The sequence below is a fragment of the Protopterus annectens genome, chromosome 12.part0 (assembly GCF_019279795.1).
Source record: "Protopterus annectens isolate FY-2018-M chromosome 12.part0, PAN1.0, whole genome shotgun sequence".
Classification (NCBI taxonomy): Eukaryota; Metazoa; Chordata; order Ceratodontiformes; family Protopteridae; genus Protopterus; species Protopterus annectens.
The window spans coordinates 916,397,792-916,419,322 of record NC_056746.1 but is presented as its reverse complement, the minus strand read 5'-3'; the positions used below and the strand labels follow the sequence as shown (position 1 = coordinate 916,419,322).

Genomic DNA, 21,531 nt, shown 5'->3' with positions numbered 1-21,531 from the left:
CAAAGAAAGAAGTGGTAGTTCTGATTCCCTTATACTGTTGGCTATTTCTAACATTGTGTGGTATAAAGACCAAACAAAAGTGTTACATAGGTTGATGATCTGGTCATGTCATGTAGCCATACAAACTAAATACCTGCAAAGATGCAAGGTGAGACAAAAATCAAATTGATGAAATTGCTAGGGGTAGAACAGAGAGAGCACATATATATGATTGGGCTGATTGTTGCTGTTGTGTCTTTTGGCTTTTCCTGGTTAGGGGTTGCCACAGCGGAACTCCGGTCCGCTAATGATTGGCAGTTGATTTTTACATGCTGAGTTGCCAGCCCTAACGCACAGCCTTCAACGAAGGTACGCCCATTAACGCATGTCTCCACGCAGAAGACGCTCTGGCTGAGAGTCAAAACCGGTCATTGTCTTACTGTGAGGCAACAATGCTATTGGGCTGATTGTACACTCTTGAAATCTAAGGCTTGTGGTAGATACATTTTTCTGTTAATGTCACTATGTGACAGTAGTAACTTTCATTAACAGAAAAAAAGCAAGGCGGCTTACACAAAACAAAATTTCACTTGACTGAGATTGTACCGCACAAAACAGCCACAACACTTTCAACACACTTTCCTGCACTGCTCTATGCTTTAGCACTTTAATCAGTTTGCAAAAACCCAACTCCCAACTCCAGAAATGAGAACAAAGCTTCCAACAAAACTATAAAGTTTCCTGTCTATGTTTCAAACAAACATTGTGTCTTCTCCCCAGAAAAGTTATACTGGCTTGATCTGTCAAATAACCTTATCCTCTCTAACTCAGAATTGTACTTCTCATTCACAAATCAAGTGTCCAGCACAGTACAAAGACTTGTTCAGATTACCCTGGACCACTTGGATCCCACCAAGAACAGCTGTTGTATCACTAAACCTAAGAGCCACTCAGGAGACTTGCTCTACTTGGCGTGTGCAGCCAAACTTTGGAACTCTTTACCAGTTGAAAATAAGATCTGACTCGAGCACAAAAACATTTTCACAAAACCTCAAGACCTACTGAATTAAAAGCAGAAATTGTTTTTGTATGCAGCCTTGACAAAGTCAGCAACCACTGATTGCCTACAACCATTGATCCCTCTTTCAGTCCTCCAATGAATTTTATTTTAATCTGAGTCTCCTTTTAACTAGTGTGTTGAAGCATGTTCAGAGGAATAATAAATACCAGTACTTCAAGCAACAAGCCCAAGGAATTAGTTCACAACATAAATTTATTCACACAAAAATAAAAAATAAAAATAGATTGAGATTATTTTTTATTTTATTTTTTTATTTTGTGTGAATAAATTTATGTTGTAAACTAATTCCTTGGACTTATTGCTTGAAGTACCGGTATTTTATTCCTCTGAACAGAGGAATATTTGAAGGGACAGCCTTCATTGAAGTCACAGTTTGTGTGTTTTTTTGTGGTTTCGTGACCTGTGCTTTGGCACTTGTGATTACTAATTTTTGATGTTCTTTGTGTTTCACTGTTGCAGTCATCACACTTGTGTTATCTGCCTGTACGTAGCCCTCAAGTCACCCCGAATACCAGAGTCTTGGGATTTCTGTTGGATGCTGTTGCCTCTTTTCATGACGTCAGGTCGTCAGGGGTGTAAAACATGCAGCCGATGCTATTACATCAGCTTTCCTTGCCATGCAGGAGCCCGAAGCAGAAGCAGTTTGCAAGTACCGGTCGGCTACTACCTGAAATTTTCGGGTTTTTTTCGAGTTTCAAACCTGAAGTCTTCTAAAGCTAAGTACCCCGTTGGAGATCCTTTTTTCTTGCTCTAACCGATGTCAGAAAAAGTTAACAATTTGTCTTACCTGTGGAAACCAAATACCTCAGAAATTTTCATTCTTACTGCTTCACCTGTTTAGGCCAGTCCACTACGTTCCTCGCTGTCAATTTTGTGCCTTGTTTAACACCCAAACTATTCATCGTCAGGCTATCTTTGTCACTAAATTCTTTCGCTCTTGATGTTCATCGTGTTTCACTGTTGCAGTCATTACATTTGGGTTATCCTGCTGGCAGGCGACCCGCAGTCGGCCCGAGTTCCAAAGTCTTGGTCCGGCGTCGGTTGCTGTTGCCTCCTCCCTGACGTCAGTGCACCAGGGGTATAAAAGTTGCAACTGATGCCATTTTCTTCACTCTTTCTTGCCGTGCGGTGCCCGAAGCAAAAGCAGTTCGCAAGTGCCGGTTGGCTGACTCCTGAGATTTTCGAAATTGAGTTTTAGAACCGAAGTCTTCATTAAAGCTAAGTACCCCGTTGGGGAAACTTTTTCTTGCTCCAGACCAATGTCAGTAAAAGTTAATAATTGTATCTCTTGTGGGAAGCAAATACCTCATAAGGACTTTCACTCTTACTGTATTCCTTGCCTAGGCCCTGACCACGACATTACCAGTTGTCGGTTTTGTGCTAGATTCAATAAAGGCACTATTAAACGTCTGTTTGATTTTGCTTTACATTATTTTGGCTGAAGGTTTAATTACATAATGCCATCGGAACAACCGACGACCGGAATTTGTAAAAAAACACAGACAAAGAAAAGGACAGGCATCCGAGGCACAAAACCGATGAAGCCTCTTCTAGGCCAGTCGCCGGATCGCCAGTTCTCAGTGAGGCGCTTTCACAGCCCCTGACATCCACTACCTCAGAGCCACAGGCCGTAACCGGAGACACCGAGGCCTGTGGAAACTCAAGGTATTGGGCCTACGGAAACTATTCCCTCAGATGGGTCTGGAGCCGCTGAGCAGGCATCAGCTTCTGAGGGTGTTTTCAGACCTTCACAGCTTACAATTAAGCCCACTACAGCAGCCAAGGCAAAGTCAGAAACTCCATTAAAGACAAGGAAGCAGGATTCTCCAGAACAGTCTACCATGCCAAAGAAACAGATGCTTAAAATGGCTGAAGACCTAATTACTTTAATCAGGGGTTCCCATCCACCTCCCGACAAAAGGCCTAGGCAAGACACACTGACTATGATTCCTCTGACCAGGTTTCCATTTCCTCTGATTCCTCTTCTGATCAGGGATATTCTCTCCCTCCCTATGCGGACTCTGATGCAGAAGAGTCTATACCTTCAGCCTCTCCACCTGAGGATTATTCTTTTGGGAAAACCCTGCACACCATGAGGGAGCATTTCCATTGGGAGAGCCAGGATTACTCAGAATCCAAGAAAAGGCTCAGAGACTTCCTTTTATTGCCTCAGCACAGGCCCCTGGCTATCCCCCCTGTGCTTGATATTGTTGATGTTTTCTCTGAATCCAGTCTGTCTCCTGATTCTTTACACCCTGCACCAGTCAAGCCAGACAGGTACTATAGGGTCCCTGACTCTCATAAATTCCTTTACAAAAACCCTGCTGCAGACCCAGAAACAATTTCTCAGGGTCCTAAAGGGGTAAAGGCTTCCACTACTAAAAATCCTGTCCCCTAGGATAGGGATTCCAGAGCTCTGGACAGATGGGGGGAAAAAGCTTACACTTCTTCTACTTTAGCTGTAAGGGCTTTAAATTGCCAGTTTCACATTCTTAAATATCAACAGTACCTCATGTCATTGTTAAAACAGAAAATGGTTTCAAATTCAGAAAGCCCTGACAGTAAGGAAATGCAGGATTTATTGCATGCAGTTGAACAAGTGGGAAAGCATACTCTGCAGTGTGGTTTTGATTCATTAGAGGCTTCTTGTAGAGCCGTAGTTACAGGCTCTGTTATTCGAAGGCATGCTTGGTTGAAAGAACAAAGTTTACCTGACCATGTTAAAGTAAAATTATTGGATGCTCCACTACAGCATGATACTTTGTTTGGTGTTAAGGCAGAAGAGGTGTTAAAGAAAATGGAGGATAAAGCAAAATCAATGCAGACAGTGAAGGATTTCTTACAGGTTTAACCACCTAGATTTAACAGAAACTGGCCTTCAAAAAATTGGTCCTTTCCAGTGTCAGACAGGCCACAAAGAGGCAGGTACAGACGCCCAAGAGGCAGATCTCAGCCCCAAGGCTTCTACAGACCTAAACAATGGGGTACTTCAGCCCCCAAAGGAGGGGAAGAGAAATCACAACCTTATAGGAAACAGTCCCAATGACTTCCCTCTACAAATGCCAAGCACTTACCTTTTGACAGCACCCCTGGGGGAAAGCTAGCACTTTTCACAAAAAATTGGCACATGATCACCCAGGACCAATGGGTGCTGAATATTGTTTCACAGGGTTACAGGTTCCACTTCCACACGCTTCCAAAATCAAAAGGTATGCCAGACCTTCCACAAAACCAATGGGCAGAGGCGCAAAAACAGATTGCTGCTCTTATGGACATGGGAGCTATTCAAAGAGTTCCACAGCAAGAACAGGGACAAGGATTTTACTCAAGACTCTTCTTAGTATCCAGAAAGGACAAAGTCTGGAGACCAATACTGGACCTGTCAACCCTAAATACTTTCCTGGATGTTCCAAAATTCAAAATGTTAACACTACAGCAACTTCTACCCATGCTGGGCAAGAAGGCTTGGGTAGTTACTTTGGACCTCAAAGAGGCATACCTGCATGTCCCAGTCAGACAATCTTGCAGAAGATGCCTCGGATTCATAGCAGGCTCAATGCATTACCAAATGTCCTACAAGGATGCATCTGCAGTCATCACATATGGGTTGTCCTGCCTCAGGCAGCCATTCGGTCGGCCGGATTCCAAAGTCTGGGTCTGGCCTCGGCTGATGTCGCACTTTCCCCGACGTCAGAGTGTCTGGGGTATAAAAGCATCAGCCGACGCCATCTTCCCCAGTCTTTCTTGCCGCGTGGTGCCCGAAGCAGAAGCAGTTCGCAAGTGCCGGTCGGCCAGCTCCTGTGATTCAGCTACCGAAGACTTCGAAAAAGCTAAGTACCCCGTTGGGGACTCTTCCTTGCCTCAGCCGATGTCAGATAAAGTTAATAATTGTTTAACTTGTGGGAAACAAATACCTCATAAGGATTTCCACTCTTACTGCCTCCCTTGCCTAGGCCCAGACCACGACGTCTCGGCCTGTTCAGCCTGTGCTTCCTTCAACCGGCGAACTCTTAGGCGTCGGTCGGAGTTGCAGAGGAATTCTTTGGGGCTAGTTTTGCTTACAAGATGCCGTCGGAGACTCGACCGCATTCCGTTAAAAAGCGGAAGGACAAGGACCGACACCGCAGCGGGCGCGGTTTCGCTGAAACCACGGTCAGGCCTACGCAGTGTCTCGGTCTCGGCTGAAACAGAGTCCTTGGTACTTCCTATTACCGAAACCGCACAACCGACTACCTCGGCCCCGGAGGCCCTGGCCGAGTCGGCTATTGAATTACCTACTGAAACCGGTGTCCAGGAACCTTCCGACACCATTCCTTTAGACAAGTCTACTCCTGCACGTGGTGCAGCCAGACTCCCTGCATCCATGTCCATTAAGGCTTTTTCTAGGGCTAAAGCTGCTAAACTTACTAAAGCTTTGCCTCCCAAGGTTTCCTCTCAGAGACCTTCTACTGGCTCACAGATTCTAAGCCTAGCAGAGGATCTTATCTCATTAATTAGAGGTTCTCAACCTCATCCGGACAGGGGTTCTCAACCACCTCCAGCAAAAGGCCCAGGGTTGAGCCCTCTGACCCCCACTCCTCAGATGAGTCCACTGATGGCTCTGCTCTGTCAGACCCCCAGGAGGAGGCTTATTCGGCCTACGAGGATTTTGATGCTGAAGAATCTATTCCCTCGGCCTCCCCTCCTGAAGAGTTTTCCTTTGGGAGAGACATTACACTCTATGAGAGAACATTTTCAATGGCAGGGTCAGGAATTCTCTGATTCTAGAAAGAGATTAAGGACCTTTTTACATTTACCTCAGCATAGGCCTTTAGCTATACCTCCTGTTTTGAATGTTATTGATGATGTGCACTCTGATGCTAGTACAGCCCCTGACTCTCTCCCTCTGGCTCCTGCCAAACCTGATAGGTACTACAGGGTCCCGGATTCACATCTACAGCTGTACAAGGCCCACTCTGCTGATCCAGAAACTATTTCCCAGGGCCCAAAAGGGGTTGCAGCTGCCACTGCTAAAAATCCTCTACCCTCTGAAAGGGAGTCCAGAGCTTTAGAGAGATGGGGTAAGAAAGTTTATACTTCTGCAACTCTTTCCATGAGGGCATTAAATTGTCAATTTCATATGATACAGTACCAACAGTATTTGTTAGATGAATTGCATAAGAAACTGTCCTCTTCTGAACCCCTTGATCGCAAATCCCTTCAGGGTCTGGTGCATAACTCCCAGCAGGTTAGTAACCATTTCTTGCAGTGTGGTTATGATGCATTGGAAGCTTCATGTAGGTCAGCTATGACAGGTGCAGTTATACGTAGGCATGCCTGGCTGAAGGAATAATCTTTACCAGACCATGTTAAAGCTAAGCTTTTGGATGCTCCTATGGAAAAGCAAAAATTATTTGGTTCCACGGCTCAAGAGGTCTTAAAGAAATTTGAAGAAAAGGCAAAATCTGTGCAAACAGTCAAAGACTTTCTTGAAGTCCAACCACCGAGATTCAGCAGAAATTGGCCTACTAAGAATTGGTCCTTTCCGGACTCAGACAGATCTCAGAGAGGCAGGAATAGGCATGCCAGAGGCTCCTACAGAGGCCGTCAGTGGCAGCCTCCCAACCAGAGAGGTAGTGCAGGAACCACAACTGCTACACCAGGACAGACTCAATGACTTTATTTTGACTCCGCCGACCAGGGCTCAGTTAGTAGTACCTTTGGACGGAAGGCTTTCTTTATTCTCAAAAAATTGGCACAGCATTACAAGGGACACATGGACACTGCAAATAATAGACAAAGGATACAGGTTCCATTTCCACACATTGCCAAAAAGAAAAGGAATGCCAGACCTGCCACCAAATCAGAGGGCAGAGGCTTTGAAGCAAATTACCAAATGAATACAAATGAAAGCCATAGAAAAGGTACCTCTTTCAGAACAAGGCCAAGGATTTTACTCCAGATTATTCCTTGTTCCAAGAAAAGAAAATCAATGGAGGCCTATTCTCGACTTGTCCACACTGAATACTTACCTAATTGTGCCAAAATTCAAAATGCTGACTTTACAGCAACTCCTTCCCATGCTGGGCAAGGGGTCTTGGCTGGTGACTCTAGACCTCAAGGAGGCATACATGCATGTCCCTATTCGACAAAGTTGCAGAAGACACCTCAGATTTCTTGCAGGGTCAGAGCATTATCAATTCTCAGCATTGCCCTTTGGCTTATCTACTGCGCCCAGAGTATTCACGAAATGCCTGGCATCAGTAATTGCACACTGCAGACTTCAGGGGATTCAAATCTACCCATATCTGGACGACTGCCTTATATAAGCGGACAACAAGCAAATTTTGTTAAAGGACTTGGACTATGCCATCCACCTACTACAGGCCTTGGGATATACAGTCAACATCCAAAAATCAAGACTTATTCCATCCCAAAGAATAACCTTTCTGGGTGCGGATCTAGACACAACCACCCAAATGGCCTTTCTCACAGAAGAAAAGCAAAAACAACTACCGGATTACTTCAAGAATCTGACAAGACAAACTCAGCTGACTGCAAGGAAAATCCTGCAGGCCCTGGGTTACATGGCATCTTGCATTCTTCTGATTCCGCAAGCAAGGCTGCACATGAGAAAATTACAGTGGTACTTAAGGAGTGTATGGACTCAGCACAGTCACAGCTTAGAAACCTTGATCCCACTCATTCCATGCCTTCAAAAGGAATTTCTGTGGTGGGCTCAAGCCTGCCAGTCGAACAGCGGGTTGCCCTTCAGCAAACCAAGAACCAACCAAACCATCACCACGGACGCTTCAGACCAAGGTTGGGGAGCACACATGGAGGGCAGATGTATCCAAGGTCTATGGGCACAAAGAGAGCTGCGCATGCACATAAACCAAAAGGAAATGCTGGCAGTGATGCACGCAATCGAGGCCTTCAAACCTTTCCTTCATCAAGGCCACCTGCTTATAAAGACAGACAACACCACAGTTATGTGGTACATAAACAAGCAAGGAGGCACCCATTCCTACCCTCTATGCAGACTGGCAATGAATCTATGGGAACTTTCCTTGAAACTCAATATACAGCTGCAGTCCCAGTTCGTGCCAGGGAAAGACAATATACTGGCAGACAGCTTAAGCAGAACTACCATGGATGCACACGAATGGATGCTGCACCCAGACATCTTCTTACTCATAACACAAGCATGGGGAAGGCCGGAAATAGATCTGTTCGCTTCCCCCCACAATCATCAACTGAAGACATTCTGCTCAAGGATATACCACCCACAAGCATGGAAAGTGGACGCTCTCTCATTCAGCTGGAAAGCTCTAACAGTCTATGCTTTCCCACCTCTTCCATTAATGACCAAGGTTTTACTGAAGATCAGGGCAGAGCAGCCCAGAGTGATTCTGATAGCTCCAAACTGGCCAAGGCAGCACTGGTACCCACTGTTAAAGAGCATGTCACAGACGAAACCGTGGCCTCTCCCCCTATGGCCACTTCTACTGACACAGCACAATTTCAAGACTCTGCATTCCAACCTGAAAACCTTGCAGCTAACTGCCTGGAGAATACCATGACTCCTCCTCAGGATAACCTATCCCAGAGAGTGAAGGATATTATTATGGATGCTCGCCGGCCTTCCACAAGGAAGGCATATTCAGCAAAATGGAAAAGATTTCACACTTGGAACACAACAAAAGGCCTAGATGTGACAGTGATGAACATGGCACATATACTGGAATATTTGGCAGAATTGTTCCACAATGGCCTGTCTTACTCTTCCATTAAGATACATGCCTCAGCAATTTCAGCAGAATACAATGTTAATCCACCTGTCTTCTCGCATCCTCTCCTAAGACAGTTTCTAAGAGGAATCAAAAACATCAATCCTCCAAGGAAACCACTTCTACCTACTTGGGACCTTAACTTTGTGTTGGAAAAACTAACACTTCCTCCCTTTGAACCAGCAGCATCGGCGGATCTACAGTTTCTGTCTTGGAAAACTGCATTCCTTCTGGCCATAACCTCAGCAAGAAGAGTATCTGAGTTACAAGCTTTAATGGCAGTGCAGCCATTTCTTATCTTTCATCAAGACAGAGTCTCTTTGAGAACCAATCCTACATTTATGCCAAAGGTGGTATCCAGGGTATCCTTGAACCAAGCAATTCACTTGCCTACATTCTTCCCAAAACCACAAAATAAAGGGGAGAAACTTCTGCACACCCTGGACATACACCGACAATTGCGCTACTACTTGAACAGAACTAAAAGTTACAGAAAGACTGACCAGTTGTTTGTAGCATATGCTGCTGGGGCACAAGGAAAAGCAATTTCCAAACAGACAATTTCAAAATGGATAGGAAATTGCATTCATTTTTATTACTCCTTTCATGGAAAAACTGTGCCAGCAAACATTAGACCTCATTCCACGAGAGCCACAGCCACCACCACAGCCTTCCTAAGAGGGGTGGCTACCAAGGACATTTTAGAAGCTGCTACATGGAGCTCCGTGCATACATTTGCCAAGCATTACAATTTACCTTTATACTCCAGATCCAGAGCAGGCTTTGCTACGGCAGTCCTGCAGGGTATATTAACTACACCATCCTTTACTTAGTTCCTCCACCCCCAGATTGGCTATGGTATTCTACCCATATGTGATGACTGCAGATGCATCCTTGAAGGACATAGTACAGTTTTGTAGCTACCATAAATGTAGATGTCCGATAGGTATGCATCTGCAGTCAGGTTTACCCTCCTTCCCCTCTGTGGTATTCCTAGGGTGCTTACCCCTCTATTAGCTAGCTGGGGGATCTATTATGGTGTATTTGTTTGTGTATATATATATATATATATATATATATATATATATATTTGCAAATGTTTGGAATTTTATTGCATTTCTCCAAATTTAGCCTTCCTAGAGGGCACCTGGCATCTGGGGCAAGAAAAACTGAGGAAGATGGCGTCGGCTGATGCTTTTATACCCCAGACACTCTGACATCGGGGAAAGTGCGACATCAGCCGAGGCCAGACCCAGACTTTGGAATCCGGCTGACCGAAGGGCTGCCTGAGGCAGGACAACCCATATGTCATGACTGCAGATGCATACCTATCGGACATCTACATTTATGGTAGGTACAAAACTGTACTTTCTCTGCACTGCCCTTTGGCTTATCTACTGCGCCCAGGGTCTTCACAAAATGCCTGGCACCAGTAATTGCATTTTGCAGACAAAAGGGAATTCAAATATATCCCTACTTGGATGACTGCCTTATTCAGGCAGAGAGCAAGGACATTCTTCTAAAGCATCTGGCGTTTGTAAAAAGATTACTTGTTTGCCTAGGGTACACAGTAAACGAAAAGAAATCAAAACTAGTGCCCTCTCAAGAGATAATATTCCTGGGTGCAAGCTTAAATACTACTGCCCAGATGGCTCATCTCACGCCAGACAAACAAAGGCAACTGACTCATTTTCAAATGATGGCAACAAAAACCCATCTCCCTGCAAGAAAAATTCTGCAGGCTCTGGGCTTCATGGCATCCTGCATTTTACTAATTCCATATGCAAAACTGCATATGAGGAAACTACAGTGGTATCTCAAAAGTGTTTGGACTCAGCATTGTCACAGCCTGGAGACTATCATAACTTTAATTCCCTGCTTACAACAGGAGTTTCAGTGGTGGTCCCAGGCATGTAACCACAACAAGGGACAGCCTTTTAGCTTACCCACAGCCAGGCAGACAATAACAACGGATGCATCGGATTATGCCTGGGGAGCACATATGGCAGGAAAATGTATTCAGGGCACGTGGCCCGAGGAACAAATGCATCTTCACATCAATCAAAAAGAGATGCTAGCTGTTCAGAATGCCCTGACAGCTTTCAAGGACCTACTACATCCAGGACAACTATTAATAAAGCTGGACAATACCGCAGTTATGTGGTACATAAACAACCAAGGGGGCACACATTCCTACCCCCAATGCAGGCAAGCCATGACTTTGTGGGAACCACTGACCTATCAGGTACATCTGCAGGCACAATCCCTGCCAGGAACAAAAAATACACTGGCAGATGAACTAAGCAGGAATCTCATGGATCCTCACGAATGGAAGCTAAATCCACAAGTGTTCAGCATGATAATGACAAAATGGGGACGCCCAGACATAGATCTTTTTGCCTCCCCTCACAATTACCAAATACTGAAATTCTGCACAAGAACCTGTCACTGTCAAGCATGGAAAGTGGATGCTCTATCATTCAGCTGGAAAGGCCTGTCAGTGTATGCCTTCCCTCCGATGCCTCTTTTTACCAAGGTGCTCCTAAAGGTCAGACAAAGGCCAAAAATGATCCAGATTGCCCCAGACTGGCCACGCCAGCACTGGTGTACCCAACCCTAAAGAGCTTGTCTCAAGGACCAGCTTGGCTTCTACCTCAAATTCCTCATCTTCTGACACAACAAAACAGTCAGATTCTGCACAGTCCACTCAGAACCTTAAATCTTGCAGCACGGCAGATAATGTAGCCAGTCAGACTGTACCTCTCTCCAAAACTGTTATGGATGTCATTTTAAAAGCCAGGAGGCCCAACACTAGGAAATCTTATGCAGAAAAATGGAAGAGATTCTGTGCTTGGATCCAGGCACAAGGGCTCGAACCACTTGTCCCTAATTTGCCTCAGATTTTACAATACCTAACTGAGATGTTGGACAAAGGCCTATCTTTCTCATCTATAAAAATCCATGCCTCTGCCATTTCAGATCATTACAATATGGAACCTCTTATTTTTTCACATCCTCTACTGCGACAGTACCTCAGAGGGGCAAAAAATATAAGACCCCCCCAAGGAGAGCACCAGTACCAACATGGGATCTCAATTTTGTTTTAGAAAAGCTCACACTGCCTCCTTTTGAACCAGCCAGCACAGCTGATCTAAAATACTTATCATGGAAAACTGCTCTGCTCCTAGCAATAACTTCAGCAAGAAGAGTCTCAGAGTTACAGGCATTAATGGCTGTGGAACCTTTCATCATTTTTCATCAGGACAAGGTTTCTCTTAGGACAAACCCAACATTCATGCCAAAAGTGGTCTCCAATGTGGCCTTAAAACCAAACCATTCATTTACCTACTTTCTCCCCAAATCCCAGAATAAAGGGGAGAGACCTCTGCACGCTTTGGATATACACAGACAGCTACGATTCCACTTGGACAAAACAAAAGCTTTCAGAAAAACTGAGCAACTGTTTGTAGCCTATGCTGCAGGATCACAAGGAAAGCCTATTACAAAGCAGACTATCTCAAAATGGATAGGACAATGCATCCGCTTCTTATATGCACAACATGGCAAATCAGTGCCTAAGGGCATTAGGCTTCATTCTACCAGAGCAGCAGCCACTTCAGCAGCATTTCTCAAAGGAGTACTAACCAAAGACATTTTAGAAGCTGCAACCTGGAGCACAGTGCACACTTTCACCAAGCACTACCACTTACCTCTCTACTCTAAATCCAGAGCAGGCTTTGCCACTGCAGTTCTGCAGGGCCTGGTAGCCTCTCCAGATCCAATTTAGACCCAGCCGCCCAACCTCAGCTTTGGGATTCTACCCAAGTGTAATGACTGCAACAGTGAAACACGATGAACATAGTATATTTGTGTACCTTCCATAAATGTAGATGTTCGAGTGTATTCACTGTTGCAGTCCAGGTTACCCACCCACCATCCCCCTTTTTTCTTTGCTGGGACTTATCTGTACTTCTCTATCCAATACAATCTATGTGGTGTATTTGCTTATAGATGAAGGAAATGTTTATTTTTGTGCATGCATACTTATTGGCATAATTTTCAACCTACCACTTTGGGGGCACCTGACATCTGGGGCAAGAAAAACTGAAGAAAATGGCGTCAGCTGCATCTTTTATACCCCTGGCACACTGACGTCAGGGAAGAGGCGACAGCAACCGACGCCGGACCTAGACTTTGGAATTCAGGCCGACTGCGGGTAGCCTGCCAGCAGGATAACCCCAAGTGTAATGACTGCAACAAGTGAATACACTCGAACATCTACATTTATGGTAGGTACACAACTGTACTTTTTTTATTCAAAGATGTCTTACCATTGTTCATATGACATCTAGTACTAGGGTCTAGCTACTTATGTAGACCACTTGATCATACTGTATTCCATGGCTTTGATCTTGGAGATTGAGGCTGAGGATACCTACTACTTGGAAGACATGTTCCTCCTAGTGAAAGTTGTTCTTAATCTAGACAGAGAATTTCCTAGCACCTCACCAATCAGTCAGCTTACAGTACCTTATGTATGTAGTACCACATTAACATCCAGGTCAGTTAGCTTAAAGCTTCATTGTATGCATTTTGGGCTGCTGTTCATTTTGGCCCTCACTTATTCTGTAGTCAGAGTGCATGTGTCATCTGATTCGGCCCATCATGACCTTGTAGAAGGATGGATTATAGCCCAACACTAGCTTGGTCAATCAGCTCCTTAAGGGACTTCTGCATCTCTGTCCTACCTTGAAAAACCCTTACCTCCAAGGGGAATGTAACTTCATGGTTGTCAAACTTGCCATTCTGCCATGCAAGTCTTGTTCTTCAGTCCTGAAGTTCATTTGTTGGAAAACTTTCATGTTGGTTGGCCAGCGACTGTACTTCCAGATCCTGTAGCTTCAGGTCCTTGCATATAGGGAACCACATCTGTTTATTTTTCACTGGGCTTGGGGTTTCCCCTTAGGACTAACACAAGCTTTCTCACAGAATTGGTGTTGAACTCTGCATGGACTTAATCTATTCATTCCTGATGTTCTTCATGTTTCACTGTTGCAGTCATTACATTTGGGTAATCTGCTGGCAGGTTGCCCTCAGTCGGCCTGAATTCCAAAGTCTTGGGTCCTGCGTCGGTTGCTGTCTTCTCTTCCATGACGTCAGGTTGTCAGGGGTATAAAACATGCAGCCGACACCATTTCTTTAGTCTTTCTTGCCGCGCGGTGCCCGAAGCAGAAGCATTTCGCAAGTGCCGGTTGGCCAACTACTGAAATGTTCGAGTTTGAGTTTCAGAACTGAAGTCTTCACTAAAGCTAAGTACCCTGTTGAGGAAACTTTTTTCTTGCTTTTTACAGATGTCAGAAAAAGTTAATAATTGTATTACTTGTGGGAAGCAAATACCTCATAAGGATTTCCATTTATACTGTATTCCTTGCCTAGGCCCTGATCACAACGTGCCTGGCTGTCGGTTTTGTGCTAGATTTAACCAACATACTATTAAGTGTCGGTATATTTTTGCATTAAAATATTTTGGAAACAGATTTAACTACCCAGAGATGTTGTCTGATAGCAATCCAACTACTGGAGTACATAAAAAACGCAAAGAAAAGGACAGAGAAAGGCAGTCGAGATCCAAAACCGATGACGAAGGTTCTCCTAAGACAGTCGCTGGTACTCAGTGAGCCGCTTTCGCAGCACCTGATACCCGCTACCTTCGAGTCGCAGGCCTCTACTGACACCCATGTGGAGTCCGGCATGCCGCAAGATACTAAAGGTATTGGACCGACAGATGCATCTCCCTCGGATGGGTCCAGAGCCGCTGAGCAGGCACCGGCTTCTGAGGGTGTATTCAGACCTCAACATTTGTACATCAAACTGACGACAGCTGCAAAACCAAAGACCAAAGCAACTTCTAAAACTAAAAAACGACGCATGAGCCACGTGCACAGGCCTCTATGCCTAAAAAGCAGATGATCAAAATGGCTGAAGACCTTATTACCTTGATCAGGGGTACCCACCCCCCTCCAGATAACAGGCCTAGGCAAGACACTGATTATGAATCTTCAGATCAGGTTTCTATTTCTTCTGACTCCTCTTCTCATCAGGAATTATCTATACCTCCCTATGAGGATTCTGATGCTGAGGATTCTATTCCCTCTGCATCTCCTCCTGAGGATTATTCATTTGGAGAAACCTTGCATACTTTGAGGGAACATTTTCAGTGGGAGAGGCAAGACTTCTCAGAATCAAAAAATAGGCTCAGGGATTTCCTTCTTCTCCCTCAGCACAAGCCTTTAGCCATTCCCCCTGTTTTAGACATTGTGGATGATGTGTTTTGGGAGTCAAGCTTGACCCCTGACTCTTTACCTCCGGCTCCCAGTAAGCCTGACAGATATTGTAGGGTCCCTGACTCACATAAATTTTTAGTTAGAAACCCTGCTGCTGATCCTGAAACTATTTCACAGGGTCCAAAGGGAGTTAAGGCCTCAACAGCAAAAAATCCTACCACCTCTGACAGAGATTCAAGGGCACTGGACAGATGGTGATAAAAGGTTTATACATCTGCAACCTTTGGCAATCAGGGCCTTAAACTGTCAAATTCATATGCTTAAGTACTAACAACATGTTATGGGATTGCTGAAACAGAAAATTATGTTGATTTCAGATTGTGCAGAAAATAAAGAATTGCAGGAATTATTGCATGCAATTGAACAAGTTGGAAAGCATACTTTGCAATGTGTTTTGATTCTTTAGAGGCCTCCTACAGGGCCGCAGTTACTGGATCTGTGATTGGGAGGCATGCCTGGTTAAAGGAACAAAATTTGCCTGATCATGTTAAAGCTAAATTGCTAGATGCACCTTTACAGCATGATTCTCTGTTTGGTATTAAGGCAGAAGAGGTTTTAAAGAAAATGGAAGACGAAGCTAAGTCTATGCAAAATGTTAGACTTCTTACAAGTGCAGCCACCAAGATTCAGTATTCACTGGCCTACAAAAAAATTGGTCCTTTCCTGTGTCAGACAGAGCTCAAAGGGGCAAATCCAGACGCCCTAAGAGTTCCAGATTCCAGGCGCAAGATTCATACAGGTCAAAGCAATGCGGCACATCCACCTCCAAAGCTGGAGGAGGTAAAGCGCAAACCTACAGAAAGCAATCCCAATGACTTTCCTCTGCCTTCACCAAGCACTTATCTTTTGGCAGCGCCCATAGGGGAAAATTAGCACTTTTTGCTCAAAATTGGCAGTTAATATCCCAGGACAAGTGGGTACTAAACATCGTATCACAGGGATACAGATTCCATTTCCACACTCTGCCAAAGGCAAATGGTTGGCCAGATCTGCCAAAAAAATCAATGGGCAGAGGCACAGAAACAGGTTACGTCCCTCATGGATATGGGGGCCATTCAGACAGTACCAGAACAGGAAAAAGGATAAGGTTTTTACTCAAGACTGTTCTTGGTACCCAGAAAGGACAAGGCCTGGCGGCCATTACTGGATTTATCGATTCTGAACACATTCCTGGACATTCCAAAATTCAAAATGATGACTTTGCAGCAGCTTCTGCCCATGCTGGGCAAGAATGCTCTGCTGGTGTCTTTAGACCTAAAAGAGCACGTCCCAATAAGACAGTCATGCAGAAGATACCTCAGATTCAAGGCTGGCTTTATGCATTACCAATTTTCTGCACTGCCCTTTGGCTTATCTACTGCGCCCAGGGTCTTTACAAAATGCCTGGCACCAGTAATTGCATTTTGCAGACAAAGAAATATACAGATATATCCTTATTTGGAACCACTGTTTCATTCAAGCAGAGAACAAGGACACTCTACTTTGACACCTGGCATTTGTGAAAAGGCTTCTAACATGCCTAGGGTACACAATAAACGAAAAGAAATCACAACTGGTACCCTCTCAAAAGATCACATTCCTGGGTGCAAGCTTGAATACAACTGCCCAGATGGCTTACCTCATGCCAGACAAACAAAGGCAACTGACTACTTCCTTCAAACTGATGGCAACAAAAACCCAGTCTTCTGCAAGACAAATTCTGCAGGCTCTGGGCTTCATGGCATCCTGCATCCTACTAATTCCATATGCAAGATTGCATATGAGGAAATTTCAGTGGTACCTAAGAAGTTTATGGAGTCAACATGCACACAGTCTGGAAACAATGATTCCTCTCATTCCCTGCCTGCAACAGGAGTTTCTATGGTGGGCAAAGGCCTGTCACCAAAACATGGGACGGCCCTTCACTCTACCCCCTGCCAGCCAAACTTTAACAACAGACTCATCAGATTATGCCTGGGAGGGGGGCCCACATGGCAGGAAGATGCATTCAGGGCATATGGGCATCAAAACAAATGCATCTACACATCAACCAGAAAGAGATGCTAGCTGTTCAAAATGCCCGAACAGCCTTCAAGGACTTACTTCATCCAGGACAACTACTGATAGACGGACAACACCACAGTCATGTGGTATATAAACAAGCAAGGGGGCACACACTCATACCCCCTTTGCAGATTAGCCATGGCACTGTGGGGCACAGCTTTGACCTACCAAATACATCTTCAAGCTCAATTCCTGCCAGGAAAACAAAACACTCTGGCAGATGATTTAAGCAGAAACCTTATGGATCCTCACGAGTGGAAGCTAAATCCACAAGTCTTCAGCATGATAACAGAGAAATGGGGAAGTCCAGACATAGATCTGTTTGCCTCTCCTCACAATTATCAATTGAAAAGATTCTGCACAAGGACTCATCACAGACAAGCATGGAAAGTGGACGCCCTATCCTTCAGTTGGAAAAACTTATCAGTTTACGCCTTTCCTCCTCTGCCTCTTCTACCCAAGGTCCTCCTAAAAGTCAGACAAGAGAAGCCAAAGATGATATTAATTGCCCCGGACTGGCCCCACCAGTACTGGTACCCAATCCTAAGGAACTTGTCTCAATACCCAGCTTGAACCTTGCCTCAAAGACCACAACTGCTGTCCCAGCAAAACAATCAGATCCTGTACAATCAACTACAGACTGTGAACCTGGCAGCATGGCTAATCAGGTAATCATACAAATGACACCTTTCAGTAAAGCTATGATGGATGTCATTTTGGAAGCCAGAAGACCTAGTACTAGAAAATCTTATGCTGACAAATGGAAGAGATCCTGTGCTTGGAATCAAGCGCAAGGAACTGATGCAGCAGAACCACATATTCCTCAGATATTACAATATTTAACTGAGATGCTTGACAAAGGCCCATCTTTCTCATCAATCAAAATCCATGCCTCGGCCATTTCAGCTCATTACAATACTGAGCCACCACTCTTTTCACATCCTTTACTAAAGCAGTATCTTAGAGGAGCCAAAAATGTAAGGCCTCCTAGAAGAGCACCATTACCTGCATGGGGACCTCACTTATGAAAAGCTCAACCTGCCTCCATTTGAACCAGCTGCTACCATTGATATAAAGTACCTATCATGGAAGACAGCTCTGCTACTAGCTATTACTTCAGCAAGAAGTGTTTCAGAGCTACAGGCCCTCATGGCTGTAGAGCCTTTTATCATATTTTACCCAGACAGGGTGTCTCTGAGGACAAATCCTACTTTTATGCCTAAGGTGGTTTCCAGTGTGGCCCTTAACCAAACAATTCATCTGCCAACTTTTTATCCAAGTCCACAAAACAAAGGGGAGAGAATTCTACATTCCTTGGACGTACACAGACAGCTAAGATTCTACTTGAGCAGGACTAAAGCTCTAAGAAAAACTGAGCAATTACTAGTGTCATATGCTGCAGGATCAGAAGGAAAGACTATTTCAAAGCAGACAATTTCAAAGTGGATAAGCCACTGCATCCGTTTCTGCTACTTACACCATGGTAAACCTGTGCCCAAGGGCATTAGGTCTCATTCCACCAGAGCTGCAGCTACTTCAGCAGCCTTTCTCAGATGAGTACCAACCAAAGACATTCTAGAGGCTGCTACTTGGAGTTCTGTTCACACTTTTACAAAGCATTACCATTTGCCTCTCTACTCTTAAGTCCAGGGCAGGCTTTGCCACTGCAGTTCTGCAGGGTCTTTTAGCCGCACCTAATGCTGTTTAGCTCCAGCCTCCCAACCATAGCTTTGGGATTCTACCCAAATGTAATGACTGCAACAATGAAACATGAAGAGCATAGTACAGTTGTGTACACTTACCATAAATGTAGATGTTCGAGTGTATTCACTGTTGCAGTCCAAGTTACCCTTCCGCCATCCCCCTGTCATTCTAAAGTTTATCTTTCCTTCTCTATCTTCTACAACCTATGTGGTGTATTTGCTTGTAGATGAAGGTAAAGTTTATATTGCTGCATGTGTGTGTGTGTGTGTGTGTGTGTGTGTGTGTGTGTGTGTGTGTGTGTGTGTGTGTGTGTGTGTGTGTGTATATATAATATTGCTCCCTTTTTGGGGCACCTGACATCGGGGGGCAAGAAAAACTAAAGAAAATGGCGTTGACTGCATGTTTTATATCCCTGACGTCATGGAAGAGAAGACAACAATCGACGCAGGACCCATGACTTTGGAATTCAGACTGATTGAGGGCAACCTGCCAGCAGATTACCCAAATGTAATGACTGCAACAGTGAATACACTCGAACATCTACATTTATGATAAGTGTACACAACTGTACTTTTTCTTTGCCTTATTGGAGATTAGAGGAGAAAAAGCCCTTCATTCTCCATGTGTATGTGCTGTTAACTCTTCTTTGTTAATTTAATCTTTACAGTTTGGAAGACTGAACAATTATTTGTCTCCTGTGTGTCATGGAGGACAAAACTCTGTTGCACAAGTAATAGACTGTTTCATCAGGTGTGTGTTGGCACCAGTGAAAATTTTTCTAAGTTTTGCAATTAGTTCCCTTTTGAAGAGTAACTGATGTGGTATGCACATTTATTTTCATTTATAATTTTATTTTGATGTTTTCTTTGATAACACATTCAGTCCCTAGGCTTCTGTATTACACAAGCCTGTCTCATGACTGCTGTTGTGTTACTTGGATGTGAGCAGAGACAGCTAATACTTCTCTTGCTGTCTGAATTAAAAATCTGTACAAGGATGGTGTCATTCCTCACTTTAGTTTTTATGTTGTTGTCATGTTGCACTGGGGAGGATGGTGAATGTTGTGCATATGTAGTGATAGCAGTCTACCATTTATATGTTTCTGCACTTCAGTAGTCATCTGACGCAACTATGTCTGTCTTCATGCTCATTGGCTAGCATTTGCAGACAGTAGGATTCACTAACCCCTAATCTTCTGACAGAGAGCAGTAGCCCCATTACTGGTTGCTGTTCTTCCCTTAAGCATACAGATAAATACAGTTGCAAGTACACTTGCAGACATGCAGATGCGAAAAGACAAGCTTATCAGTGATACAAGCACATTGACATGCTTGCACACTGGCACACAAGACATACACACATAAGTGCAGGTATGCTATGTACATGCTTTAACACATACACGCACTAAAACAAACACGTATTAGGTGTTGCACGCACTCTGAGAAGCGTGCACATTAATATGTGCACCCTTGTACGCACATCTTGCCTATATTCCTGATCTTTTCTTGTTAATCTAGATTTTAGTATACCACTAAATAAACACCTTTATTGAACTTGGTGTAGCACTGTCATTTTATTTTTCTTTCTGTCTTAGTTGTGGCTGCCTTGTACTGGGTCACCTTATAACACGTGTAGTTTTTAGTCCTAAAATTTAACATTTCTGTAATAACAGGTATGACATGTCATGTGTGTACCTGTATTTATTGTACTTCCTCTTGTTTTGTGTTGCAGGCTTTCATCAGGCCTTTCCGTGAGCATCACATTGATCCCACTGCCATTACCAGGCATGATATCATTGAAACAAATGGTGATAACTGTATGATGACCATAATTCCTTTGTTGAACATGTTCTACAAGTTTGTAACTTTGTCTCCAGGTGAGTAGCTGGGAATCTTCTGTAGGGTGAATGTCTTTGAAGTGGGCCGTTTCTACTCAATGCTTTTTGGAGTTTGGCTAGTTTGAAAAAAAAAAAAAAAGGTAAAACTATCAATAATAATAAGTTCCTGAGAGATGAACTAGCCTGTTCCGAGGGTAAAGCCTATCCAGTACCTTTGGTTAAAAATAAGAGGCCGACGTAATGTCAGTAGGGAACATATCTTTGATTTTCATGCTGAGGCATCGCTGGTTTCACCTCAGAGATGTCATCATATGGATGGAAACACTGAAGGTGGGCATTTAGATTTTTTAGACCCTGTGGATTATGCCCTCTTTGGCACTCCAAGAGGATAGCCCAGAGGATAAATGTCCACTCAGTGGGTCAACCAAGAACAAGGGGGTCACAGTCTATTGCAAAAGAATCATTATACCAAGAAACATCACCCCTACATGTACAGGCAATTGATGGCCCTGCACTAATATATATTCTTCCAGTTCTCCAGGTTGCACTGGAAACATTCAGCATCCTGTCTATGTTGAACTAAGTAATAGACAGGTGGTCAGTGAATATGAGGGTTTTAACATATTTAATTACAGTGATATATTTATTGAAAGTAACCATTTTTCTTTTCATTATGATATTGCCAATCTACTGGTGGATTTTAAGTTGTTCATTAGGAAACTAAATTTAAAGGTAATGTTTCTTGGATTGTCCAGTGCACCCACACATAATGAT

The 21,531-nt window shown here is 44.0% G+C and overlaps 1 protein-coding gene across 1 annotated transcript in view; it reads left to right on the top strand.

Annotated features, from left to right (window-relative positions):
• LOC122816874 (plasmanylethanolamine desaturase-like) overlaps positions 1–20,804 on the top strand; it is a 418,698-nt gene extending 397,894 nt beyond the window's left edge. The window contains exon 4 of the mRNA XM_044089944.1: positions 20,652–20,804. Coding sequence (XP_043945879.1) covers positions 20,652–20,804 — 153 coding nt within the window. The remainder of the gene's footprint in view (positions 1–20,651) is intronic.
• The last annotated feature ends 727 nt before the right edge of the window (positions 20,805–21,531 follow it).